This window comes from Pyrgilauda ruficollis, unplaced genomic scaffold, assembly GCF_017590135.1.
Source record: "Pyrgilauda ruficollis isolate IOZ18807 unplaced genomic scaffold, ASM1759013v1 scaffold117, whole genome shotgun sequence".
In the NCBI taxonomy this organism is placed as follows: domain Eukaryota; kingdom Metazoa; phylum Chordata; class Aves; order Passeriformes; family Passeridae; genus Pyrgilauda; species Pyrgilauda ruficollis.
Genome location: NW_024509988.1, coordinates 79,879 through 99,446, shown reverse-complemented (window position 1 = coordinate 99,446; position 19,568 = coordinate 79,879). Strand labels below are relative to the sequence as shown.

The 19,568-nt window shown below is 47.1% G+C and overlaps 3 protein-coding genes across 7 annotated transcripts in view; 2 read left to right on the top strand and 1 right to left on the bottom strand.

The window, feature by feature from the left end:
• PHLPP2 (PH domain and leucine rich repeat protein phosphatase 2) overlaps positions 1 to 6,490 on the top strand; it is a 36,573-nt gene extending 30,083 nt beyond the window's left edge. For all 3 annotated transcript variants that reach the window (XM_041484744.1, XM_041484735.1, XM_041484752.1), the window contains one exon: positions 1,041 to 6,490. In XM_041484744.1, the coding sequence (XP_041340678.1) occupies positions 1,041 to 2,180 (1,140 nt within the window). In that variant the 3' untranslated portion in view covers positions 2,181 to 6,490. The remainder of the gene's footprint in view (positions 1 to 1,040) is intronic.
• Positions 6,491 to 6,598: 108 nt separating this feature from the next.
• MARVELD3 (MARVEL domain containing 3) lies at positions 6,599 to 9,313 on the bottom strand. Of its 2 annotated transcripts, XM_041484870.1 has the most exons (4): positions 8,944 to 9,313; positions 8,677 to 8,774; positions 8,292 to 8,563; positions 6,599 to 6,760 (listed from the first exon to the last, which is right to left on the bottom strand). In XM_041484870.1, exons 1-4 carry the CDS (start codon positions 9,000 to 9,002, stop codon positions 6,641 to 6,643), a joined length of 549 nt encoding a protein of 182 aa, XP_041340804.1. In that variant the 5' UTR covers positions 9,003 to 9,313; the 3' UTR covers positions 6,599 to 6,640. The 2 variants fall into 2 exon arrangements, with proteins under 2 accessions (XP_041340804.1, XP_041340797.1); XM_041484863.1 differs by lacking the exon at positions 6,599 to 6,760 and having other exon boundaries at positions 7,014 to 8,563.
• The window catches only part of TAT (tyrosine aminotransferase), a 17,963-nt gene continuing 6,850 nt past the window's right edge, over positions 8,456 to 19,568 (top strand). Inside the window, exons 1-6 of one of the 2 annotated variants that reach the window (XM_041484831.1) lie at positions 8,456 to 8,580; positions 17,149 to 17,391; positions 17,570 to 17,674; positions 18,496 to 18,563; positions 18,945 to 19,103; positions 19,283 to 19,421. In XM_041484831.1, the coding sequence (XP_041340765.1) occupies positions 17,157 to 17,391; positions 17,570 to 17,674; positions 18,496 to 18,563; positions 18,945 to 19,103; positions 19,283 to 19,421 (706 nt within the window). In that variant the 5' untranslated portion in view covers positions 8,456 to 8,580; positions 17,149 to 17,156. Of the gene's footprint in view, positions 8,581 to 14,895; positions 15,534 to 17,148; positions 17,392 to 17,569; positions 17,675 to 18,495; positions 18,564 to 18,944; positions 19,104 to 19,282; positions 19,422 to 19,568 lie in introns of those variants that run through there. The other variant, XM_041484821.1, reaches the window with a different exon arrangement.

Below are 19,568 nucleotides of genomic sequence, written 5' to 3'. Positions count from 1 at the left end.
TGGAAATAACAGGGAAGTTACAAAGAGTGGGAAAAATACATCTGTAAAGATCTTGAGAAATGAGTTCCAGTCACTGTAGTTGTATGCTCACCAGTGGATCTTATAAAAAGTATTAAGTTGCTAGATAGAAGTATTTTTCATAAGCGTAATGTGTCACTGTGTTACAGCTCTTCAAGGCATAGCACTGCAGCTACTGACTGAAAATAACTATGGGACTAATGTAGGACGTTAAATAGTTTAAAAACTGGCTCATTAATGGATTATGAAAAAGAAAAGTGAAATTACTGTATAAGAGACTTCCCTGTGCATCTCATGTGCTGGGTTTTAATACTTGGCGGCGGCAGCAGTGCTGACACCCAGAGGATACAGAAATTAAGAACACTGAAATTAAACTCAAAACACTGACTTGGAAAAGGTGCTGAGGGTTGTGGACACTTCTCTTTATGGGAGACCACTGCCGGGCTGGCCAGGGGACCATCTAGCAGAAAGGGGTAATACATCCTGGTTACAGAAACAGTTTGAGATACCTACCTGTTTGTTTTGTCCTCGGGTTGTAGTGTCCACACTTCAGAATGCAGTTATGTATTAATAAAGAGGGAAATAGTTCAGATAATACACAGAAATAGTTTAATGTCTGGGTAACCTGTCTTGCACTGAGAAAGTCAAAAGTCACTGTCTCACTTGTGCTAAAAAAATAAGTTTCACATAAGACTAATCAGTGAGATTCTCTGATCAGTGTACTGCAGGGAGTCTAGCTGCACATTTCAGAATTGTCTGCTACAATTCTTCAGAGTGCAACAAAAAGTCTTGTGGGATAAAAGTGTGTTATTGCCAGCATGGGTGATGGCATTTATTGTACCTTGTCATCGAGTATAGTGAATGCGCTGTAGTACCTGCACCTAGATCCCTTTCTCCAATGCTGCAGCTGTGTAACTGACATTTCTCGAGGCTCCAAACCAGCATATGAGCAGGGAAAAGTTTGCTTTCTAAATTATGTAATAGCACATCCCATGCTACTGCCTTATTTCTCTTGTCTGCAGGACAATAAAGTCAATGGTGTGACTTGCTGTACTCGGATGCTGGGCTGCACGTACCTGCATCCTTGGATCTTGCCCAAACCACATGTCAGTTCCATTCCACTGACTGTACAAGATGAATTGCTACTTCTAGGGAACAAAGCTCTCTGGGAACATCTTTCTTATGCAGAGGCTGTCTCAGCTGTGCGGCACCTACACGACCCACTAGCTGCCGCAAAGAAACTCTGCACTTTAGCCCAAAGCTATGGTTGCCAAGACAATGTTGGTGCAATGGTGGTATGTCTGAACATCAGTGAGGACAACTGCACATGTGAGATGCACGGCCTCACTCTGACAGGCCCTGGGGGATTTAGTTCTACCACCACCAAACCAGCAACACCTTCATGTAGCAGTGGAATTGCTTCAGAGTTCAGCAGTGAACTGTCTGCTTCTGAGGTTAGCAGTGAGGTGGGCTCTACTGCATCAGATGAACACAGTGCTGTTGGTCTCGATGGCAGCTTGCTACCACGACAAGAACGACGTTGCAGCCTACATCCTGTGCCCCCCTCAAGCATCTTTCAGCGCCAACATTCCAGTGCCACCTTCTCTAGCAACCAGTCTGACAATGGTCTAGATAGTGATGATGAGCAACCTGTGGAAGGTGTGATGACAAATGGCAGTAAAGTGGAGGTAGAGGTGGACATCCATTGCTGTAAAGGAAAGGGTCTGGAATTACAACATCCTGCTGCAGAGTACAGCTCTTCTACTCCAGGGCCAGAGGATGACTCTGGGCTTGTACTCATCATTCGGAGGCAGAACAGTGTAAACAGCAACACTGTGCAGAGAGGGGTTAAGGAGAAGTGTGAACTCCAAAAATCTCTTTCCACATGTTGTCTTTATGGAAAGAAGCTTTCCAATGGCTCCATAGTGCCCTTGGAGGAGAGCCTCAACCTCATTGAAGTAGCGACAGAGGCACCCAAGAAGAAGACAGGCTATTTTGCTGCTCCATCCCAGATGGAGCCAGAAGATCAATTTGTGGTGCCACCTGATCTGGAAGAGGAAGTGAAGGAACAAATGAAGCAGCACCAGGAGGACAGAGCAGATCAGGAGCTGAAAGAAGAACATGCAGCATCCCTGCCAGAGGAGTTTGACACAGCTCTGTAACCCTACGAGTACCATTCCCACATTATCTGTCCCAGGAAGCTCTGTTTAATAAGGGCTGTCATGCCCTCTGAGGGAGCTGGGATCTGCAAGGAGTACAGACACCTGCTGCTTCCTTAATGGAGTTGAGGAAGAATCAGGAAGGCCAACGTCTAGGCTGTCCACTTAACCACTGTAGCATCTCAGTTGTTCTATGAGCAGACAGATCAGCAGCTGAGCTCTGTGTTAGGGACTGTCTGGTAAGTCTTTGAACCCTGAGATTCTGCCAGCTGTGCTGGAAAGGGGCTGGAGTATGTGTGTGTGGGGTGAGGAGGCTGCTGAGAGAGAAATGCTCAGTGTTTAGAGTCCTGTGAACATTTCTGATGCAGTGTCCCACCCTCCCCCCCCCAGCACCTGACTTTGTTATTCCTTGAAAGAATACAGACAGTTGCAATGAAGCTGACCTGAGAATGGTTTCCTATATTAATTGCAAGCACTTTTATTTATTGCACTTAAGCTGTTCTTTTCCCTTTCAGCCCAGCACTTTATTATTTAGGTTTAGGGGAGAAAGCACTCCACAGCAGATATGCTGTGGACTTTTCCCAATTAATGTTCTTAGGATAGTGGAGGACTCAGGGTACCAGTGTTCTGATGAGCACTGGTGTAGGGGAGAGTGAAGGTTATGGTGGGATCATTCTGTGCAGGATGAGAAAACACATAGCTGAGTGATAAGCAGGTGCCAACCGATGCATTTTATATGGAGCATAGGAAAGATGAGGACTGGTTGAATAAGGCAATGTGTAGATCTAGTGGCTCTAGCTGCAGAGCACAGACCCACCTCAGCAGCAGCTTGGCCACCTTCATCATGGATGCTTCACAGTAGAGGCTTCCTCTACAGAAGACATGGGATAAAGCCAGGAGCTTGTGCTTGTCTCGGTGGTCAGTCAGAAGAGCCAAGCTGTAAACAATGGTGTGCTGCTCTAAGACTGGCAGAAGCATGCAGTGCTCTTTTCCATCAACATAAACCTCTGCATTGTCAGCTACAGCATCTTTGCTTGCCTCTAGAAGCAGGAGTCATATTCCAAATACACAGCAACCAGCATTTCATGGTATGTGCCCAATTTCGCCACAAACAAGGTGAAAGTGTACTTGTTCCTAAGCCTTCAGCACAAAAGCAAAAATTAAACTTTTCATCTTATTCACATTTTTATCAGCACTGAAAAAGATGTTTAAAACAGTCCCACTAATGATGAACTGGCTAGTCTGCACTCAGATGCCTTGTATTTCTATTAGGATTTTTGGTGCAGGGTGTAAGTTGGCTGCCCATGTTGTCATCTTGTATAAGGGTTGTGGAGGTCACTGCCTCTGTAGCATGCAGATCTGCCTTCCTTCCTGACAGAGCTGGATAGCAGCTGTCCTTGTCATGTCAGTGGTGCAATAATCCTGACTGTGATGTGGGCTAGTGCCTTTTTCTTCATTAATTATATATTTATGAAGAAAACATAAATGTTTCTTCTGAAGAGATCTGAGGGGCTTGAGTTGTCTGTTTTTGGATCAAATTTGGGCCTTGCTCAGAAGGAAATACTGTGCAGACTATTTGTGGAATTCTGTCAATATAGATCTTTTGACAAAATCTAATGGAGTTTTACTGAGATTTCAGAGCACCTTGAATTTCTTCTCACTAGGAAAAAAAGGTATTTCTATCATGCACAAAGAGCAACATTTTAGGATATACTTTGTGCTAATTGCAGTGTAATCATGAAACAACCCAACTTTTTGCAAAGTTTAAACTCTCACAATTTTTGGTTGTTTAAATGCTTATTTCATTTGGAACTGGAGGTTGAAGCTAGTTCTTAAAGTCACAGAAACAACAGCACTTGAATCCTTTAGGCAGAGGAAAAAGCAGAAAAGATTCAAATGCTAAACCCCAAAACTCTTTCATGTTATCATCATATAAGTATGCAGGAGAGGTTCGTCTGCAATGTATTCAACTGCAACTTTTGATTCTGTTACTGGTGATAATTTTACCAAGTATCTGTGCCTAGCCTCACAGTTTCTGATATCTGAAAGGGCTGTGGAACAGCCTCCATTCAGTATGGGACTGATGCAGAAACCCTTATTTCTGAGTAAGACTCTGACAAGCCCTGCACTCTGAGTGGCACGTATGAATGCAAATCAGGTCTCTATTTCTTGCACTGATATGGAAAGTCCAGTGTATCCTTGCCAGTCTGAATCAGTAGTATTGCATGCAGAATTGCCACAAGGAGTTAGTAATGAACAGCTCTACCTAGCTCAGTGTTAAAGGAATAAGGAAAACACAGCTCTGCAATAGAGCATGCAGATTTCTGAACTGTACCTCTTAGAGGTAGTGGCAGAATGGAACAGAAAGAATTCCTACTTGGACTTTTTCTCCAGTGCTGTTTCTGGTTTTGAAGCAAAAAGGGAGTTTAAATACAGCCAGCTCCTATTTTCTATGGGTGTGAACTGTCATGGAAGACATGGATTGTTATCTTTCTTACATTCCAGGCAGAATCCACAGATTTCTGTGAAGCTGGTATTGTGGACTCTGGGAAGCACAGGCTGAGTTGACTTTAGGTGTTCCAAATAGTGTTTCTCTGTTTGACTAAGACAAGCGCTGGTGTCCTCAAGCAGCTTTTGGGTATTTTCCATGTGCTTCTTCCAAGGATTAAGCTTTTCCTTTTCCATTTCAGCCACAGCATTGTGATGCTTTTTCTCCAGTCATCCAAAATCTTTTTCATGCATTAAAAATAGTGCCTGTTCATCACAAAAAGCGCTGCTTTTTCCTAGGCCAGTTTTGGGTGTCAGCAAAGACACTGGCATAATTTTTTCATGCAAATGTCTTGGATTTTCTAACACAAGATTCCAACTGCTGAGACACACTTCAAGGTCACTGTCATCCAAAGAAATGGGGTTTTTTCTGACATTGGTCAGTCAGTGGTGTGGCTGGGTTATCTTCATCTGTCTGGTGAGGACAACGCACAGAACAGAGTGCTTCCCTCCACTACCTTTTGTTTTCCTTCCTCCCTGTGTGTCTCCCCTACTTTATTTATTAACAGTACCTTAGATTTCAAGCTCCCAAGGAGCACTGCTGTAGGTAGAACAGGTATGAATGGGCAGTCTACTGAAGGACTCAGAGCAGGGTATAGAAAGTGTCTTCCCAGTTACCTTCCTGTTCTCCAGTCCCTTCCCTGATTTTTGTTTTTGGAGTTTGCAGAGATACTATGTGATCATCAAATAACCACATCACTGAGAATGTCCCACTCATTTGCAGACTTGCTGTTAGAGAGGGGTTCTCACCTTGAGGTCCACTGGCTATTTTGTCCCTGCTGAGCAATGCAAGCCCTCCCACACTGCACGCAGCCACAGCCAAGTGATGCTGAGGAGGTTGCTGGTCCATCTCTTCAGTAATTTTGGCTCTGCTGATAAGCATGCTTGCTGAGACAGGTACTGTGAAGGCACTGCTCTGTCTTGTCCTGTCCTGTCCTGTCCAGAAAGGCTTCTGTAAAAGGAACCCATAAAGGTTATACTGAGTGGTGGGTAGTGGGGGCCTAGGTGTTAAAGGTAAGAGCCTCCAAGTTGCCCCCAGAACAAGGAACAGGCCCAGTGGAGGCAGCATCACAGACTGTTCATACCAGACTGCAATCTTCAGTTAGATGGGAGGGTAACATCCTGTTAGAAGAAGGAGGAAGTATTTTCCTCTTTCAGGGACAAGCTGCTGTGAAGTCTGAAATCTTTCCTGTAGTACACAGGACCTTCAGCCACACCTAAGGCTTTGGACCTGTGGGGTTTCTGCACTCCTTCCAGATAGATGCTGGTGGCTTTTGTGTCACTTGCCAAAGGCCTTTCTTCAGGCAGATCACCTCTTTGGTCTTGTGCAATCATTGTCTGCTGTACTATTGCTCTCTAAAGACTCAACTGTATTTTTCCTCTTTTTTCACATTTTAAAATGTTACCTTTTTAAAATTATTAATATGATCTGGCGCATGTTAAATATTGCAGTGTACCAACTGTTTACTAAATAATCCTTTTTCATGCTTTTTTTGTTTTTAAAAAGGAGAGTATTTTCTGTATCCCACTCTAGCATGCACCTATAACGATCCCTGTTTTTACTGTGTATGGGAGTAGGTTGTCCAATGAATGTGCCCTCAGCACTGTGGCCTATGTACTGCTTTGGAAAGGCAAATAACGTGATTGTTGGAAAACACTAGTCCACTGATTCTTTATTCAGATGTATAGAGAGGTTCATGAAGGAAGAGTATTTTTGCATTGAATTTTCAGCTGACTTAGCAATAAAGATTTTTACTTTCATCTAACAGCTTATTCTGATTCTGTTACTGTGCTGGAAAAAAATCTCTGCAATATCCCATTCAAAGGTAGCTGTGTCTAGCAGCAGCTGTGCTGCAGGTTATTCACTGAGCTCTATGTGCTACTTCACTCATCAGCCTTCCACACAAAAACTTCTTTCAGAACACTGTGAGGGTAGAATTAGGCTTACCAGTTATTAAGGCAGCTTTCTGTTTCCTGCTAGAGGAATGCTGCCCTGTGAACTTGCTCTCAATAGCACTGTACAGCTCTAGAAGTAGCTGCAACAAGAGGAAATACAGAAATGTTAATAGAAACGGGACAACAATGAACTGTCCACGTAAATCCCTGTGCTGAGACACTTGATGTTAAAAGGCAAAAAAAAAAAGCGAACCCCAGAGCACGTAGTGTGTTCCTACTTGGCATCTGTTTTACTTTAGTGTCTCTAGTTCTAATAGTGTTCCATGGTTTTGGTAATTGTGAGGATTTAGTCACTGGTGCCAGTGAAAGAAGAGCTATGTCCAAGGCAAAGCATGTTTCTGGTATGTTTAGTTTTTTAATATGGACAGAACTTATCTGTGAGACTGTGGTGGTTCCATCCTCATGTGAACAATGCATACAATGGACACTGCTCTGAAGTGGCATTTCATTTTGAGACATGAGTTGGTGATTCTAGTGCTACTTTTCCCAGTAAAATTTCCTATAAAAGTTTTTCTAAAAAAAAAAAAAAAAAAAATTAAGAGCAGCATCTCATTTCTCCAACTTGTACATTGCAAATGTATTTTGAAAACAATATACTTTATATTCAATCACCCATTTGACCTCATAAAGCTTTTGTCTGATTATCCCAATCTAGGGCATTTTTTTAAGCAAAACTCTTATATACAAGTTATATAAAAAGACCATTTTATACATAAATGCACCCTCTCCAGGAATTTGAAAAGGCACTGTATCACAAGTTAGACTGAGTTTGAGAGGTTTTTTCAGGATTTTTTCATGACCTTATAAATGTCATGTTCACACTGGTCTGTTAATTCCAAGAGACCTAGAAGGAAGCAATATTTGTCACAATCATGGGCCTCAGTCACTTGTTTTTAAGAGCTCTTCTCTTAGCAAAGTCACATGCCTTTTGTAAAGACAGTTTCAGCTACAAAAAGCTGTTAATTGACAGAAGCATTTAGCGGCAGTACTTGTAGCAAGGCCTCACTATTGAAGGGGCCACCTGAGAGTGGGATGGAAGGGCTGCCTGTGAAGCAGAGACAGTCCACTGCATCAGCTTTGAGCCACTAATAACTCAATAGTGCAAATTCAAGTTAGGAATAACCTGACTCTACCATATTTAGAACTATGCCAGCTTGGTGGATGTTCTGTAGCATTAAGGCTGTACTGTCCAGAAGAAAGGAAAGCATACTGCTTCATCTCAGAAAGGAGACTGGCAAAAATCAAGACCATTACTGGAGTGGAGGAATCATTTGAAAGTTTTTATAATTGCAGTGGCTTCTGTTTCTGTTCATGAACTGTCCTATAATCTCTGACAGCTAGGCCTGCACTGAGCAGGTATGCCATGGCAGCCATGCAGCCCAATAGACCAGCAGCAATCTCTGCCCCATGCAAGCTGCACCAGAAGCCCTGATAGCCTTTGCTTTGATAAAGCTTCTCTCTCTCTTTGCACACTGATGAATTATAAACGCTCAGCAGAGAATGGAGGAAATAGTACAGAGCAGGCACTGTGCCAACTGCAATCACTATGTACAAGATGCATTCAATTAGCAGCCATGCTGGGAAGTGCCACGGGACCTGCAGAACACCAACCAAAATTAGAACACAAGGGAAGACCAGGAGACATCCTGCCACGACCATCGCTGCCCTCGCAATGGGTAGCTTCAGTAGGTAGAAACGCTGGTCAAGCTGCTGGGCTCGCTCCCCATCCGCTCCGCTGAAGCCGCTGTAGGCCCCGCCGTACTGGTAGTAGTAGATGCCCCCCAGGGCGGGGAGGCCGGTGTATCCTCCCGCCGAGCCACAGGACACGGAGCTGCAGACCAGGATCAGGGCGGCGAGCAGGACCTCCACCATCTGGCAGCAGGCTGGAGGGGAGCCCGAGGTGAGTCTGCGGCCACAGAGGAGCGCCCGGGGGGGAGCCGGGCCAGACGCTGCGCTCCGCAGGACGGAGGGAGCGGCTCCCGCGGGCCGCGCTCACCCCGGCCCGTGCGCAGGTACAGGCAGCGGCGGCGCTCCAGCGACCCCGGCACGGTGCGGCTTCCCCGCGGCCCCTCTGCCTCTGGTGCGGGTACGGTGCTAAGGAGAGATGATGGCAGGGATGGCAGTGACCCGTCCAGGCCCCTCGCCGCCGCCAGTCCGGTCCGCTCAGCCCCGGCACCGACCCGGACCCTCGCGGCTGCCCGCCCGCTGCCCTCACCGCCCGCTGCCCTCACCGCCCGCTGCCCTCACCGCCCGCTGCCCTCACCGCCTGCCCGCCCCGGCGCGTCCCCCCTGCGCGGCACGGGGGCAGCCCCGCTCCGCCATGGCCCGGCGCGGCCCCGCTCCGCGGGCGCTGGGGACGGGGGGCCGGGCCGGGCCGCCCCGGGGTACCGCCGGCGCGGTGAGCTCCGTCTCGTCCGCTCGCCTCCGCCCCGCCGGCGCTGCTCTGAGGTGGTGGAAGCTCCGACCGGGCTAGGCCTTGCCCCGTCTGAAGGTGCTCAGCTCCCCGGCGCAGGTGCGCGGTCTTCCGGCACCTGCGCACGGTTCAGCAGCTGTTGGCGTGTGAGCCGCTCCCCTTCGGCCCACGGACACACTCCCCGCAGCCCCTTGTGGCCATAACGTCTCGAGGTTTCTCACCTGCCACAGAACATGCTTGTTAGAACCCATTGGAAATTGACTAAATTTAACTAACTAAATTTTCACAGTTGTACAAGTTCTACCTTTTCCTGTGCTGTGAGTTTTGGTGTGTGTTCTTAATTCAGCTTTTCTGCCACCTCGTGCCTCTGTAAACTTCATCGGTGCCTCTCTGTTCCCTTATGCAACCCACTCCCAGCCTCTCTGGGCCTGCCCTAACTCCCCTAAACCCATCCTGTGATGCAGTGACTGCACCTCTATGCAGCACTCAAGACACAAGTGCACTGGCAGTTAACATCAGCAGAACAACTGTTTGTCTTGTCCTGGCAATGCACAGCATTTTGTGGCTTCTCCAGCTGCCCCAGCACAGAGCCTGTGTCTCCCGATACAGCCACTAACACCATGGGATCTGCCCTGCAATGCAGCTGTGAGGTTCCAGTTCAGCCCTTGGCAGACCATGTTCAGGTAATTTTCTTTAAATACATTACCTTATATTTAGCCATACAGAACCAAATAGACCCCTTTGGTGTCTTTTTGCCAGAGGCCACTTCAGACTATATGATGGGACCTTTTTACTGACAATAATGTCCTGCTGCCAATCTGTCCTCCCATCCTGGTAGACCCCTTAGCACAGCAGCCATCACCTGCCAGCAGAGGAGGTGATGAATTACTCCTGGTGGTAGCCAGAGTGAAGGCAAAGATCTCACCCATGTACAAGTGCCAGCATTTCTCAGGGTTGGTAAGGGCAGAGCTGATTCAGGAAAGGGAGAAAAGTAAACAGCAGGACAATCTGGAAATACAGAAAACTCCACATTCAGAGCAAATGCTTTTATTCAGGAGTTTAACCAAACACTGCCTGTAAAAGCTCTTTGCTTTTACAGAAAAAAAAGGCAGCAAAGAAATGTTTAAATGTTTTCATTACATTTAGGAAAACACATTTTTGGGAAAACAGTTATAGTGTAAGGTCTCAGACACAGTACCTGAATACGTGCCCTGAGAGGCACACATTCCAAATTTGTCTCTAAGATGCAGAAATACATTTCCTCCATCTGCAAGACTGATGGCAACAGTAAGACTGTTTCACCCTTCTGTCTCTACAGCAGCAACAGCAATAACCCTATAGACTTATGTGGTGAAAAGCCTAAAAACTGCACCTCAGCACTGTAGCAAAACATTCTCCTCAACACTTCACCTGATTCCACAGAGGACTGGTGATCTGAAAATGCATCTTAGAATTTACTTAGAATGAGATAAGAGAGAAAGAAAACAAAAGAACCATTGTTTCAATGCTCAGTTCAGATAGAGGAGAGAGAAATTGTGTGTGATGTTAAAAAATGGAGAATCCATAGGAAGCTTATGATGAGAAGTCTGGAGATAGTGCCGGTGCTCAGCAGTGAGGCTGTTGCACACACCTTTTCACCAGCATATGTTGCATCACTTATGTTGACGTGCCAGAAAGCAGGCCTCCTTGCTGGGTGGGTTTAAAAGTTTTAGCAACCATTTGTGAACTTTTAGGGTCATGCACAGTGCAATTTTTCTTAGTAGACCTTTTAACTGAAAGGGACATGAAGAACTAAGTTGAATAATCATGAGTCACAAGAAGGGATGAATTAAGTGTTTCTTATGCAGAGTGTTGCTGCTGGTCATCCAACAAACTGAGATAAAGCTTTCTTTGGATTTGTGTGTGATTTTCTTGTTCAAAGACAGGAAGTCTTGCTCTGTTGGAGATGTGTTCAGTGTTTTACTAGAGTGTTTGCTGCTAAAAAGTAAGGTACAAGCTTCAAGATACTGTAGAAGTGAGTCAATCTTATTTCATTTCTGTTGCTATAATGAGAAATCTTAAAAACATGCTTTGTGTCACTTCACTCCTGCTCAAAGTACTGTAGCTGAACTTGGTCAGCATCATCTTCTGGGTTCCTGTTCTTACTGCAGCAAATACCAGTCAGCAGAACAGAGCAACAGGAAATTGAGGATACCAGTATTAATCTTCACCACTGTTTTGGGTTATCTTTGTAATTATTTATTAGTATTATTTTTGGCTTATTTGGTTCTGGCTACTTCTGATATCATTGCTGTGCTAAGGGAGGGAAGGATCTGGTTTGGCTTGCCATGGATCAAGAACTCTGACCTGGTTCAGTGCCCTCCCTGGGAACTTGGAGGGTAAAGTGGTAGGAGCAAGTCATGATCTGCCTCATATGTCTCCAGTTTGAGGCAGCTGGAAGCTGCAGCACAATCACTGCTGAACACCACAACCAGATTTATTGACTGTCCCACATAAATAAATAATCACAGGGACAATGAGTGCAGCATGATGACGATAGAGCAGTACTGTAGAAAAGAACTGGAGGTTACTGTGAATGACAAACTGAACTCAAGTCCACAATGTCACCCTGTTGCGTAAAAACTAACATTTCTAGGGTGTATGAACAGGAATGTCACATGTAGGACGTGTGAAGAAATTCTTCTGCCCCCACTTCAGCACTGGCTTGGCCTCAGTCTTGCACACTGTGTTTCCAGAGGTGAGTGAATCAGCTGGAGGGGATTCAGAAGAAAGCAAAAGAAATATCTAGAAATACAATCTGTGAGAAAAAGATTGATCACAGACATCTCATTTGAAATAACTAGCATCTGTTAACAGCTTGCAAGCTTGTAAATAGAGAGATGTCTAGACAACTTACAAACTTGTAAAAAACTCTTGTCAAGAGCAGGGAAATATTTTGTTCACTCTGTTTGCTGTTGGCATGGTCAGAAAACAGAGAGCTTAGCTTGAAGCAAAAGGGATTTATTTTAGGCACCCTCAATGTTTCTCACACACACTCCAACTCCACCATTTTATAAGGAGATGAACAGTTATTGCAGGAGTGGATTAGTAAGCAGATGGTAGGTTTCCGTCACTGGGGCTGTAATTCAGTCATGATAAGTCTGGCCCATCTGTGTGAAAAGGAAGTGCTGGTGCTGCCCACACCACCCACTATAAGCTCACAGTGTCATCTCACGCCACAAAGCCGCTGTACCCCTTTCCACACCACCCCCATTAGCTGGTTACTGTCCCAGTGGCTCCAAGGCCTTTGCAGGATAGCTGCTATGACATATCATGCAACAGCTCAAGTCTCTGAAGCTGTAAGTCAAACACAGGATATGCACTTACCTGGGTAATATTTACCTGGATGTAAACAGACACAAGTCTGGACAAGATGTTTTCTTTCACTGTGCCTGTACTCAGGAGCCAGTAACATTCACACTTTGTGGAACATTCCTCTCAGCATCTGTAACAGGAATTGCAAGTCTTTCATCCTGGCTGTTGGGCCTGTAGCTCACTGGTGCTTTCAACTCCCCACAAACCTGGAGTACACTCTGTGTCTCTCAATGTGCTGGCTATGGACACAGTGCCCAGGCTGAGCAAGCAAAGACTCCTGTACCTGCTGGACTCTGTCCCCACCCAGCACCACAGTGGTCAGTGGCTGGGGAGTGCAGTCTGCTGGAAGGAGTAGACATAAATTGCTGGAAATAAAAGCAAAATATAAGGAGGTAACAAGTGAAGTAATTTGTTACTAACCCTGGTGGATTTTTATGCAGAGTACTAGTTGGGTGTCTGTCCCTGCACCTCCCAGTGCACCTTGAATTGGCAAAACTATCCTTTTGTACCTGCAGGCTGACAGAGACAGGTTTGTCAGTGCAACAGTGCTTGAGCCTGTGCTCTCCTTAAGCAGCTGTTTGCCAGTCCCGCTTTGTGTCTGCAGCTCAGTCTGGAAGCCAAATTGCTTGGTCTTACTGGCTTCACCTCTGCACACAGAAATGGGACTCTGGGAGCCCTGTTACCAGAGAAAGGCAATACCATAAAAAATGCTGAAGTTATCACTAGTTTCTCCTTCCAATGGGAAGAGATAAAAATCAATTGCTCAAGCTACACAAGGAAGAGGGTGCTGAAGGGCTATGCACAAGATACATGTGGGCTTGACCTGCTGGGGCAGAGGAGCAAACTACAGAGGGTGGAGGCAAGTCAGTGGGGTGGGATGTTAGTGGGAAGCATAGGACCTGACAGTCCAGAGAGATGGCAGCCTTGCTAGCAGAAACGCATCCTGCAGGGTATGGCTGCCTCTTTCACTGCACCATGGAAGGATGGCTTGGCCATATTTCTAGAATACTAACTAGAATTGTGTGTTCATGCTTTTGTCCTGTGAAACATTGCACAACAAGGGGTGGGAGGATAGGGGCTGCATACCCCATGTGAAAACGTCTGGAGGAGGACTGGAGTCATGCAGTGAGAGAAGGGCATTGTAATAGCCGGAGAAACCCACTGGTGCCATTGTACACTTCTGTCCTCACCCTGCTTCTCACCAGGTTCTCAGCCTTATGTAACTGAGCCTCCTGTGTCTCCAGAGCCACATTTTTCCCCACCTTGGCAACAGACTTCCACTGCGCTCTCCCCTGAACCCCACTGCTGCGTGCAGTATGACTGGTAGGGCTCCAGTTGCGTCAGTTTGGGGATTGTTGCTAGGCAGAATATACAGCATCGTCCTTGAAGCCTCCCAGTGCTGTGTTTAACCCTGCCAGGGCTGCAGCATGGCAAGAGATGGGGCCAGCTGAGGGAAGTGAGAAAATAACCCATAGGTGCTTGGGTTGCATAAACTTCCAAAGGTTACTCATGTCAGGTTTCAGTCAAAAGAAGAGAGAAATTGTGTAGCCCTCAGCGGAAGACAGTCCAAACAGCTTCAATACAAGATGTTGCTCTGTGAAAGGGTTTCGAAAGGTGCTATTCCTTGTCCAAAGGCCTTGGGGCTAGTTGCAATGAGAAGTCTGCCCTCCAGTCTGGGGCTAAGGATCCTGGCTAGACCTGCTGTCTGCATTCCACCGCCTTCCAACCTGCCTCCAACCCTGAATCCTTGGCCCCCATTGTGGCCTCAGAAGTGCCCAATGCAATACTGGGGTCAACAGCAGGTCATGGCTCCCCAGCAGTATCAGTCCAGCCACAGCACTGAGGGATGGGGCCACTCATATCACCTGGGGAGGTGCAGCCTTACTGATGGTTGTGTAGTGAGCATGGGTTGAATGCAAGGTCCTTTGTCCTCCAACTCAGGTGCAGGTATAAACAGGTAAAATTCACAGTGACCACTGGCCTCTGCAGTGAAGGCATCAGCAGACTGTTTGCTCGAAGGTTGGCAAGTCCCTCTTGTCCCTGAGCAACTCTTCAGTCTCTGGCCATCTGCTGCCATGGCAATAAGGGAAGACTTGGAGGAACCCTTGGAAGGCAGAAAGAGTGCAGATATCTCTCATTTATCCTAACCATGCAGGAATTAAGAGGCAGGAAGCCATAGGTTCACATCACTTAGCAAAAAAGGGCCTTCTGGGAATGGTATAATCTGTGGTTTGCAATACCATCAGAGGGAAGAATTGCATAATTTCTGCTGGCTGCCAGAATTATGAGTTTACTTGGGTCTTGCAGCAACAAAAAAAAAGACAAAACAACCCCACACCAAACCAAACCAAACAAAAAAAAAAAAAAAAAAAAACAAAAAAACCAAAAAAAAAAAAAAAACCCCAAAAAAAAAACCAAAAAAACAAAAACCAAAAGAAAAAAACCCAAAAAACCCCTCCAAACCAATGACAACTTGAGCTTACTTTAATCCTTCAGGTCCTGGTGCCTCCAAAGCACTGGCTAGGGAAGTGCTTTCCTCCCTTTAGTTTATTGAGGAAGATGCCTCCCAATTGTAATGAAGCCACAAACTGGTGTTTGTCAGCTGGTGCATTGGGATCCCAGAAGCTCTCAGGTCAGGACAGACTGATGGCTTCCTCAAGCTTTATGATCCATCAGTGCACTCTCATTGAATTACAAGGTACTAGTGCTGGAATACCTGGACTCTGCAGATTTGCCCCCAGCAGTGTTTGCAGACTGAGGAAAGTGGTGGCAAAGGGTGGCAGCCCAGGCACGTCAGGAAGGCAAGCTGTGTCCTTAGGCTGCCCCCAGAAAGAGTTAATGCAGAGCCATGTTCCAGGTGTTTGAAGTGACTACAGTTGCAAAGGGGAGGAGAGGTCATTTTTGGGTGGGGAGAGCAGCCCTCTCTGTGGACCAATGGCTAAATGATTCAGTCTCAACGCCCAGTTTTGGGGATTATTTCATGGCAAAAATTCACAGGACTTTCCTCTCAAGGGGATTTGTCCTGGATGAAAACTAGGGTCTGGACCCCCAGGCTTGTTGGTGTCTCCGTGTCTGTGCTGTAGAAGGTAAGGTGCTGTGTTCTGGTGCCTTGCTTCTTTCAGGTGGGTAGTGGGGAGTTCTTCCCTGGCCACCTACACTGAAGGTATCTATTGTGCCTGTGTCTACAGCTCCCCTTTTCAGAAGGACCATGTTGCAGGGTGGTGTAAGGGCTCTGCTAGGATAGACTGTGTATTTGGGGCACAGCCCAGCTGTTGAATTGAGATACATGGCTCATTTCTAGGCTGAGCTTTTTGTGCAGCCCTGCTGTATATTTCTTCAGCTGACTTTCTTCTGGTGGGAAGGAAACACAGAAGGCTTCAGCAGAAAAGCTGAAATCTTGCTTTGTGACCCTGTTAGATCAGCCTGGGCTGCTATAAATGGCCTAATAATGCACTGCTGGTAGAGTAACTGCAGCAGTATGGGCATCTCTAGGTGCAAACTTCACTGAAACAGTGAGAAATTTGTTCAGATAGCAAATCCTGTCTGAACCAGGTAACCCTATAGCCCTTCTGGCTCACTCTCTGCCAAGGAAGGGGAAGCTGTGCTGTATCTGCCAGTGTGGCGCTATGCAACTACCATCAGGAAAGGGCCACTGTTTATTGAATTGCTTTTCAGTGGAGCAGAGAAATAAGACAGAATAGAAAGCATAAGCAGTTTGTGGCAGGATTACAAGGTAGTGTGCCAGTATTAGCAAGAACAGACTTTGTGGCTCAGGAGGGCTGCCTCTTCTGTGCCCTATCCCTAAGCTGCAGGTGGAAATCCCTGGGTCATCATCAGTTTGTAAGTTAGGCTTTTCCTGCCTGGTCTAGCTTGTGTTCTGGGTATAACATGCTGGGATGTGTAAGTCACTTTTGTGTCCATTTTTGGGTCTTGGAGGCAGCTGTTTCTCTGCTGTGCCTTGTTTGTTACTCAGTTTCAGGTTGAACTACAGGTCCTTTGTTTGGCACAGTGCTGCCTCCTGGATCTCCTAAAATGGCCGAGTCTTGCTCCATTCCCTAAGCATTGCCTTTTGCTCTAGGCTCTCTGGGCTGGGCTGTTCTCTGCTGACAGAAGTGTCTAACCTCTATCCTGCCACTGCCCAGTGCATCCTGATAACATTGAAGAATAACTACCTTTTTGGCATCTGATATTTGATTTATAGTGCTGCATTTCTGTCTGTCTGTCTGAGGAACATACTGCATATGAACACACATAGTGGGCCAGCCCTTGTGTATGCAGGTTGAGTCGTACAAGTTGATAGCTGGGGGGAGAAAGTGGGTGACCTGGTCCTTCTGTCAGTGGAATATTGAATCTGCAGTCAAGCAGTGACTACAACATGCTGCTAATTCTTGGCTTCTGGCTTTAGCGGGGCTTTTTCCTCCTCAATGCAGGAGGTCCATACTAGGCAGGGGTGCAGCTAACACATGGAAGTGCTTTAATCTTTCCCACTGTATTTCTCTCTCACTTATGCATGGGGTTTCACTACATCCTGGCACCAAATACGGCCCTACTTGCTGCTGCTGCTTTGTCCATAGGCAATAGGTAGTGTCTACAGCTTTTGGAAGTTTTACTTATGGGCTGCATCCCCAAGTGCATCCCCAAACAAGATTCCTTGTCTGACATGTGTTAACTAAGCCCAGGAAATTCACTTTGCACTGACAGCTCTCAGGATGGACTCGTACCTGATCCAAGTGAATGGCCATGGAGATCATGCCCCTCTGCTAGATGTTCACCTCAAGAACACTGGGAACACCATATCACCAGGGAAGGTGAAGGGTCGGAAGCCAAGATGGGCTGTAAGGGCTTCTGAAATGTCAAAGAAGACTTTCAATCCCATCCGAGCCATTGTAGACAGCATGAAGGTGGAACCCAACCCAAAGAAAGCCATGATCTCCTTGTCCTTAGGTGAGCATAGTCCTGTGGCTGAAGCCTCCAGGTATTTGGATTAACGGTGTGGCTGACAGATTGCAGGGCTCTGAAGCACAAAGTTTGTTCAAACAGCAAGGGATAGGTCAGACAACCACACAGCTCTGTGCCTGTCACAGATCAGCGAGAACTTTACTGTTTTTTCGATCTTTAAAAGGAGACCCGACTGTCTTTGGAAACCTTCCCACAAATGATGAGGTCACACGGGCTGTGAAGGAGGTTTTGGACTCAGGACAGTACAATGGTTATGCTCCGTCTGTTGGTAAGTTGACAAAGCTCATCCTGTGAGAGTTGGATGATGTCATATGCCAGGTGCTACCCCACAGCAGGTATATGGAGCCCCCAGACATCTTTCCATTAGCACCCTACAGCTGCCCTCACCAACAGTCACAGGAACACACAAGTATGTGTCCCCCAGATACACCTGTGTGCTCTTTCCTGTGTGGGCTGTTTGAGGCCCGGAGATCCTGCCGAAGCTGTTAGCTGCCGCAGCCATTGGGGCAGACAGGATATCAAGAACCTATAAGGGCTTGGGGACTGTGTGTCCCTGCTGTGGGTTATAGCCAAGTTCCTTTCTGATCTGCCTTAACGAGGAGTTCCCTTGGGCTCCCTGACTTCACTGACACCATGAGCCTTGTTTGCAGTTAGTGTCAAAAGCATGCACAGAGCATAGATCATGCCTGTATCATGGGGCCCTCCATCTGGTGACAGGGAGGGCTGCCCCGGTGGCATTGCTAAACAATGAAAGCCATGTCTTTGCTTCCTTCTGGCTCAGAAAACTCCCTGGCTACCTTCCACTCTGCTCCTGTCAATTCCGTACCTGGGACATGCTGGGGCCAGAGTTTGCCTCCCTGCCCAAGATTTGTCCCTGCTCTTGGCCATTCTGGCCCAGCCTTGGGGCTGCATGATGCTTGACCTAAGGCAGGACAGTTTCTGCCACCCTGGGACGCCACCAAATGGGCTTTCCCCAGATGGGCAGCAGCTGTGAGCCTTGTACTGGTAAGAAGAAAGAAACAGTACTGGTAATAAGAAGGAAAGAATCTGTAAAAACCTCCTTTCCATGTCTGACTTGTCTTTCCTCAGGCTACCAGTCCTGCCGGGAAGCTGTTGCTGCATACTACAACTGCCCGGAGGCACCACTGAAGGCCCAGGTACTGGTGCCCAGCCAAGGCACTCCCACTGCAGTGCAGACAGGGTGCTGCTGCCTGCAGACCATGGGGCATGGGAGCCCTACCCCCGCTCTCCCTCCCTACCCAGTTAGAGGACTAAAGGCTAGTCAAATCATCTTGCCCCAAGGTGGCCTCCTGCTGCTCTCATCCCTTCCCTGAGCCCTTCACCTCCACCCTCCCCAGGAAGAGGTTTTGCTTTCCACCAGCTGAAGTTTCCCTGCTTTCAGTCAGGCCCTGGCACTGTCTTTTTTGGCTGAGAATCTCTCCCTGGCAGAGCTGAGCCTGGATGTTATGTCACTCCTGTGTGTTCGGAGTACTTCAGAGTAGTTGTGCTTCCCACTGACATCTCTGTGCTCTTTGCAGGATGTCATCTTAACGAGTGGCTGCAGCCAGGCCATAGAGCTTGCCTTGGCAGTGCTGGCCAACCCAGGCCAGAACATCCTGGTGCCACGGCCTGGCTTCTCCCTGTACAAGACTCTGGCATTGTCTATGGGGATAGAGGTCAAACTCTATAACCTCTTGGTAAGTAGTGGCAGGCCTGGAAGGGGCAGCCCTGATATTTCTCCTCTCAGAAATACCCTGGCCCTGCCTGGAAAGTGGGTGAAGGCGACATGAGTAACCCTGGGTGCCCTGGCACACCTGACCTTGTGTGCTAAGTCCAGTTCCTCAGCTTTTACTTCCCTTTCTCTTCACTTCACTAGCCAGAGAAGGCCTGGGAAATTGATTTGGAGCACTTGGAGTCTTTGGTGGATGAGAAAACAGCTTGCCTCATTGTGAACAACCCATCGAACCCCTGTGGCTCTGTGTTCCGCAAGAGCCACCTCCAGGAGATCCTGGCAGGTGAGCCTGCCTGTGTGTTTCTGGGGCCTGGGGCATGGTTGCAGTCTGCTGTCTGCCCCCATTGCTCATGTCTCAATCACCGCAGCACCGTTACCAAAGGCTTTGCTTCTGACTGACTCTACCTCAGGAATGAGGGCTTGCTCAGTG

What these genes read in the sequence shown, in the direction of transcription:
- MARVELD3 (XM_041484863.1), bottom strand. Translation starts at nt 9,002, where the DNA reads ATGGCGGAGCGGGGCTGCCCCCGTGCCGCGCAGGGGGGACGCGCCGGG. An exon ending in CGCGCCGGGGCGGGCAGGCG is followed by an intron (nt 8,775 to 8,943) that starts GTGAGGGCAGCG and finishes ATCTCTCCTTAG; the next exon opens with CACCGTACCCGCACCAGAGG. An exon ending in GTACCTGCGCACGGGCCGGG is followed by an intron (nt 8,564 to 8,676) that starts GTGAGCGCGGCC and finishes GCTCCCCTCCAG; the next exon opens with CCTGCTGCCAGATGGTGGAG.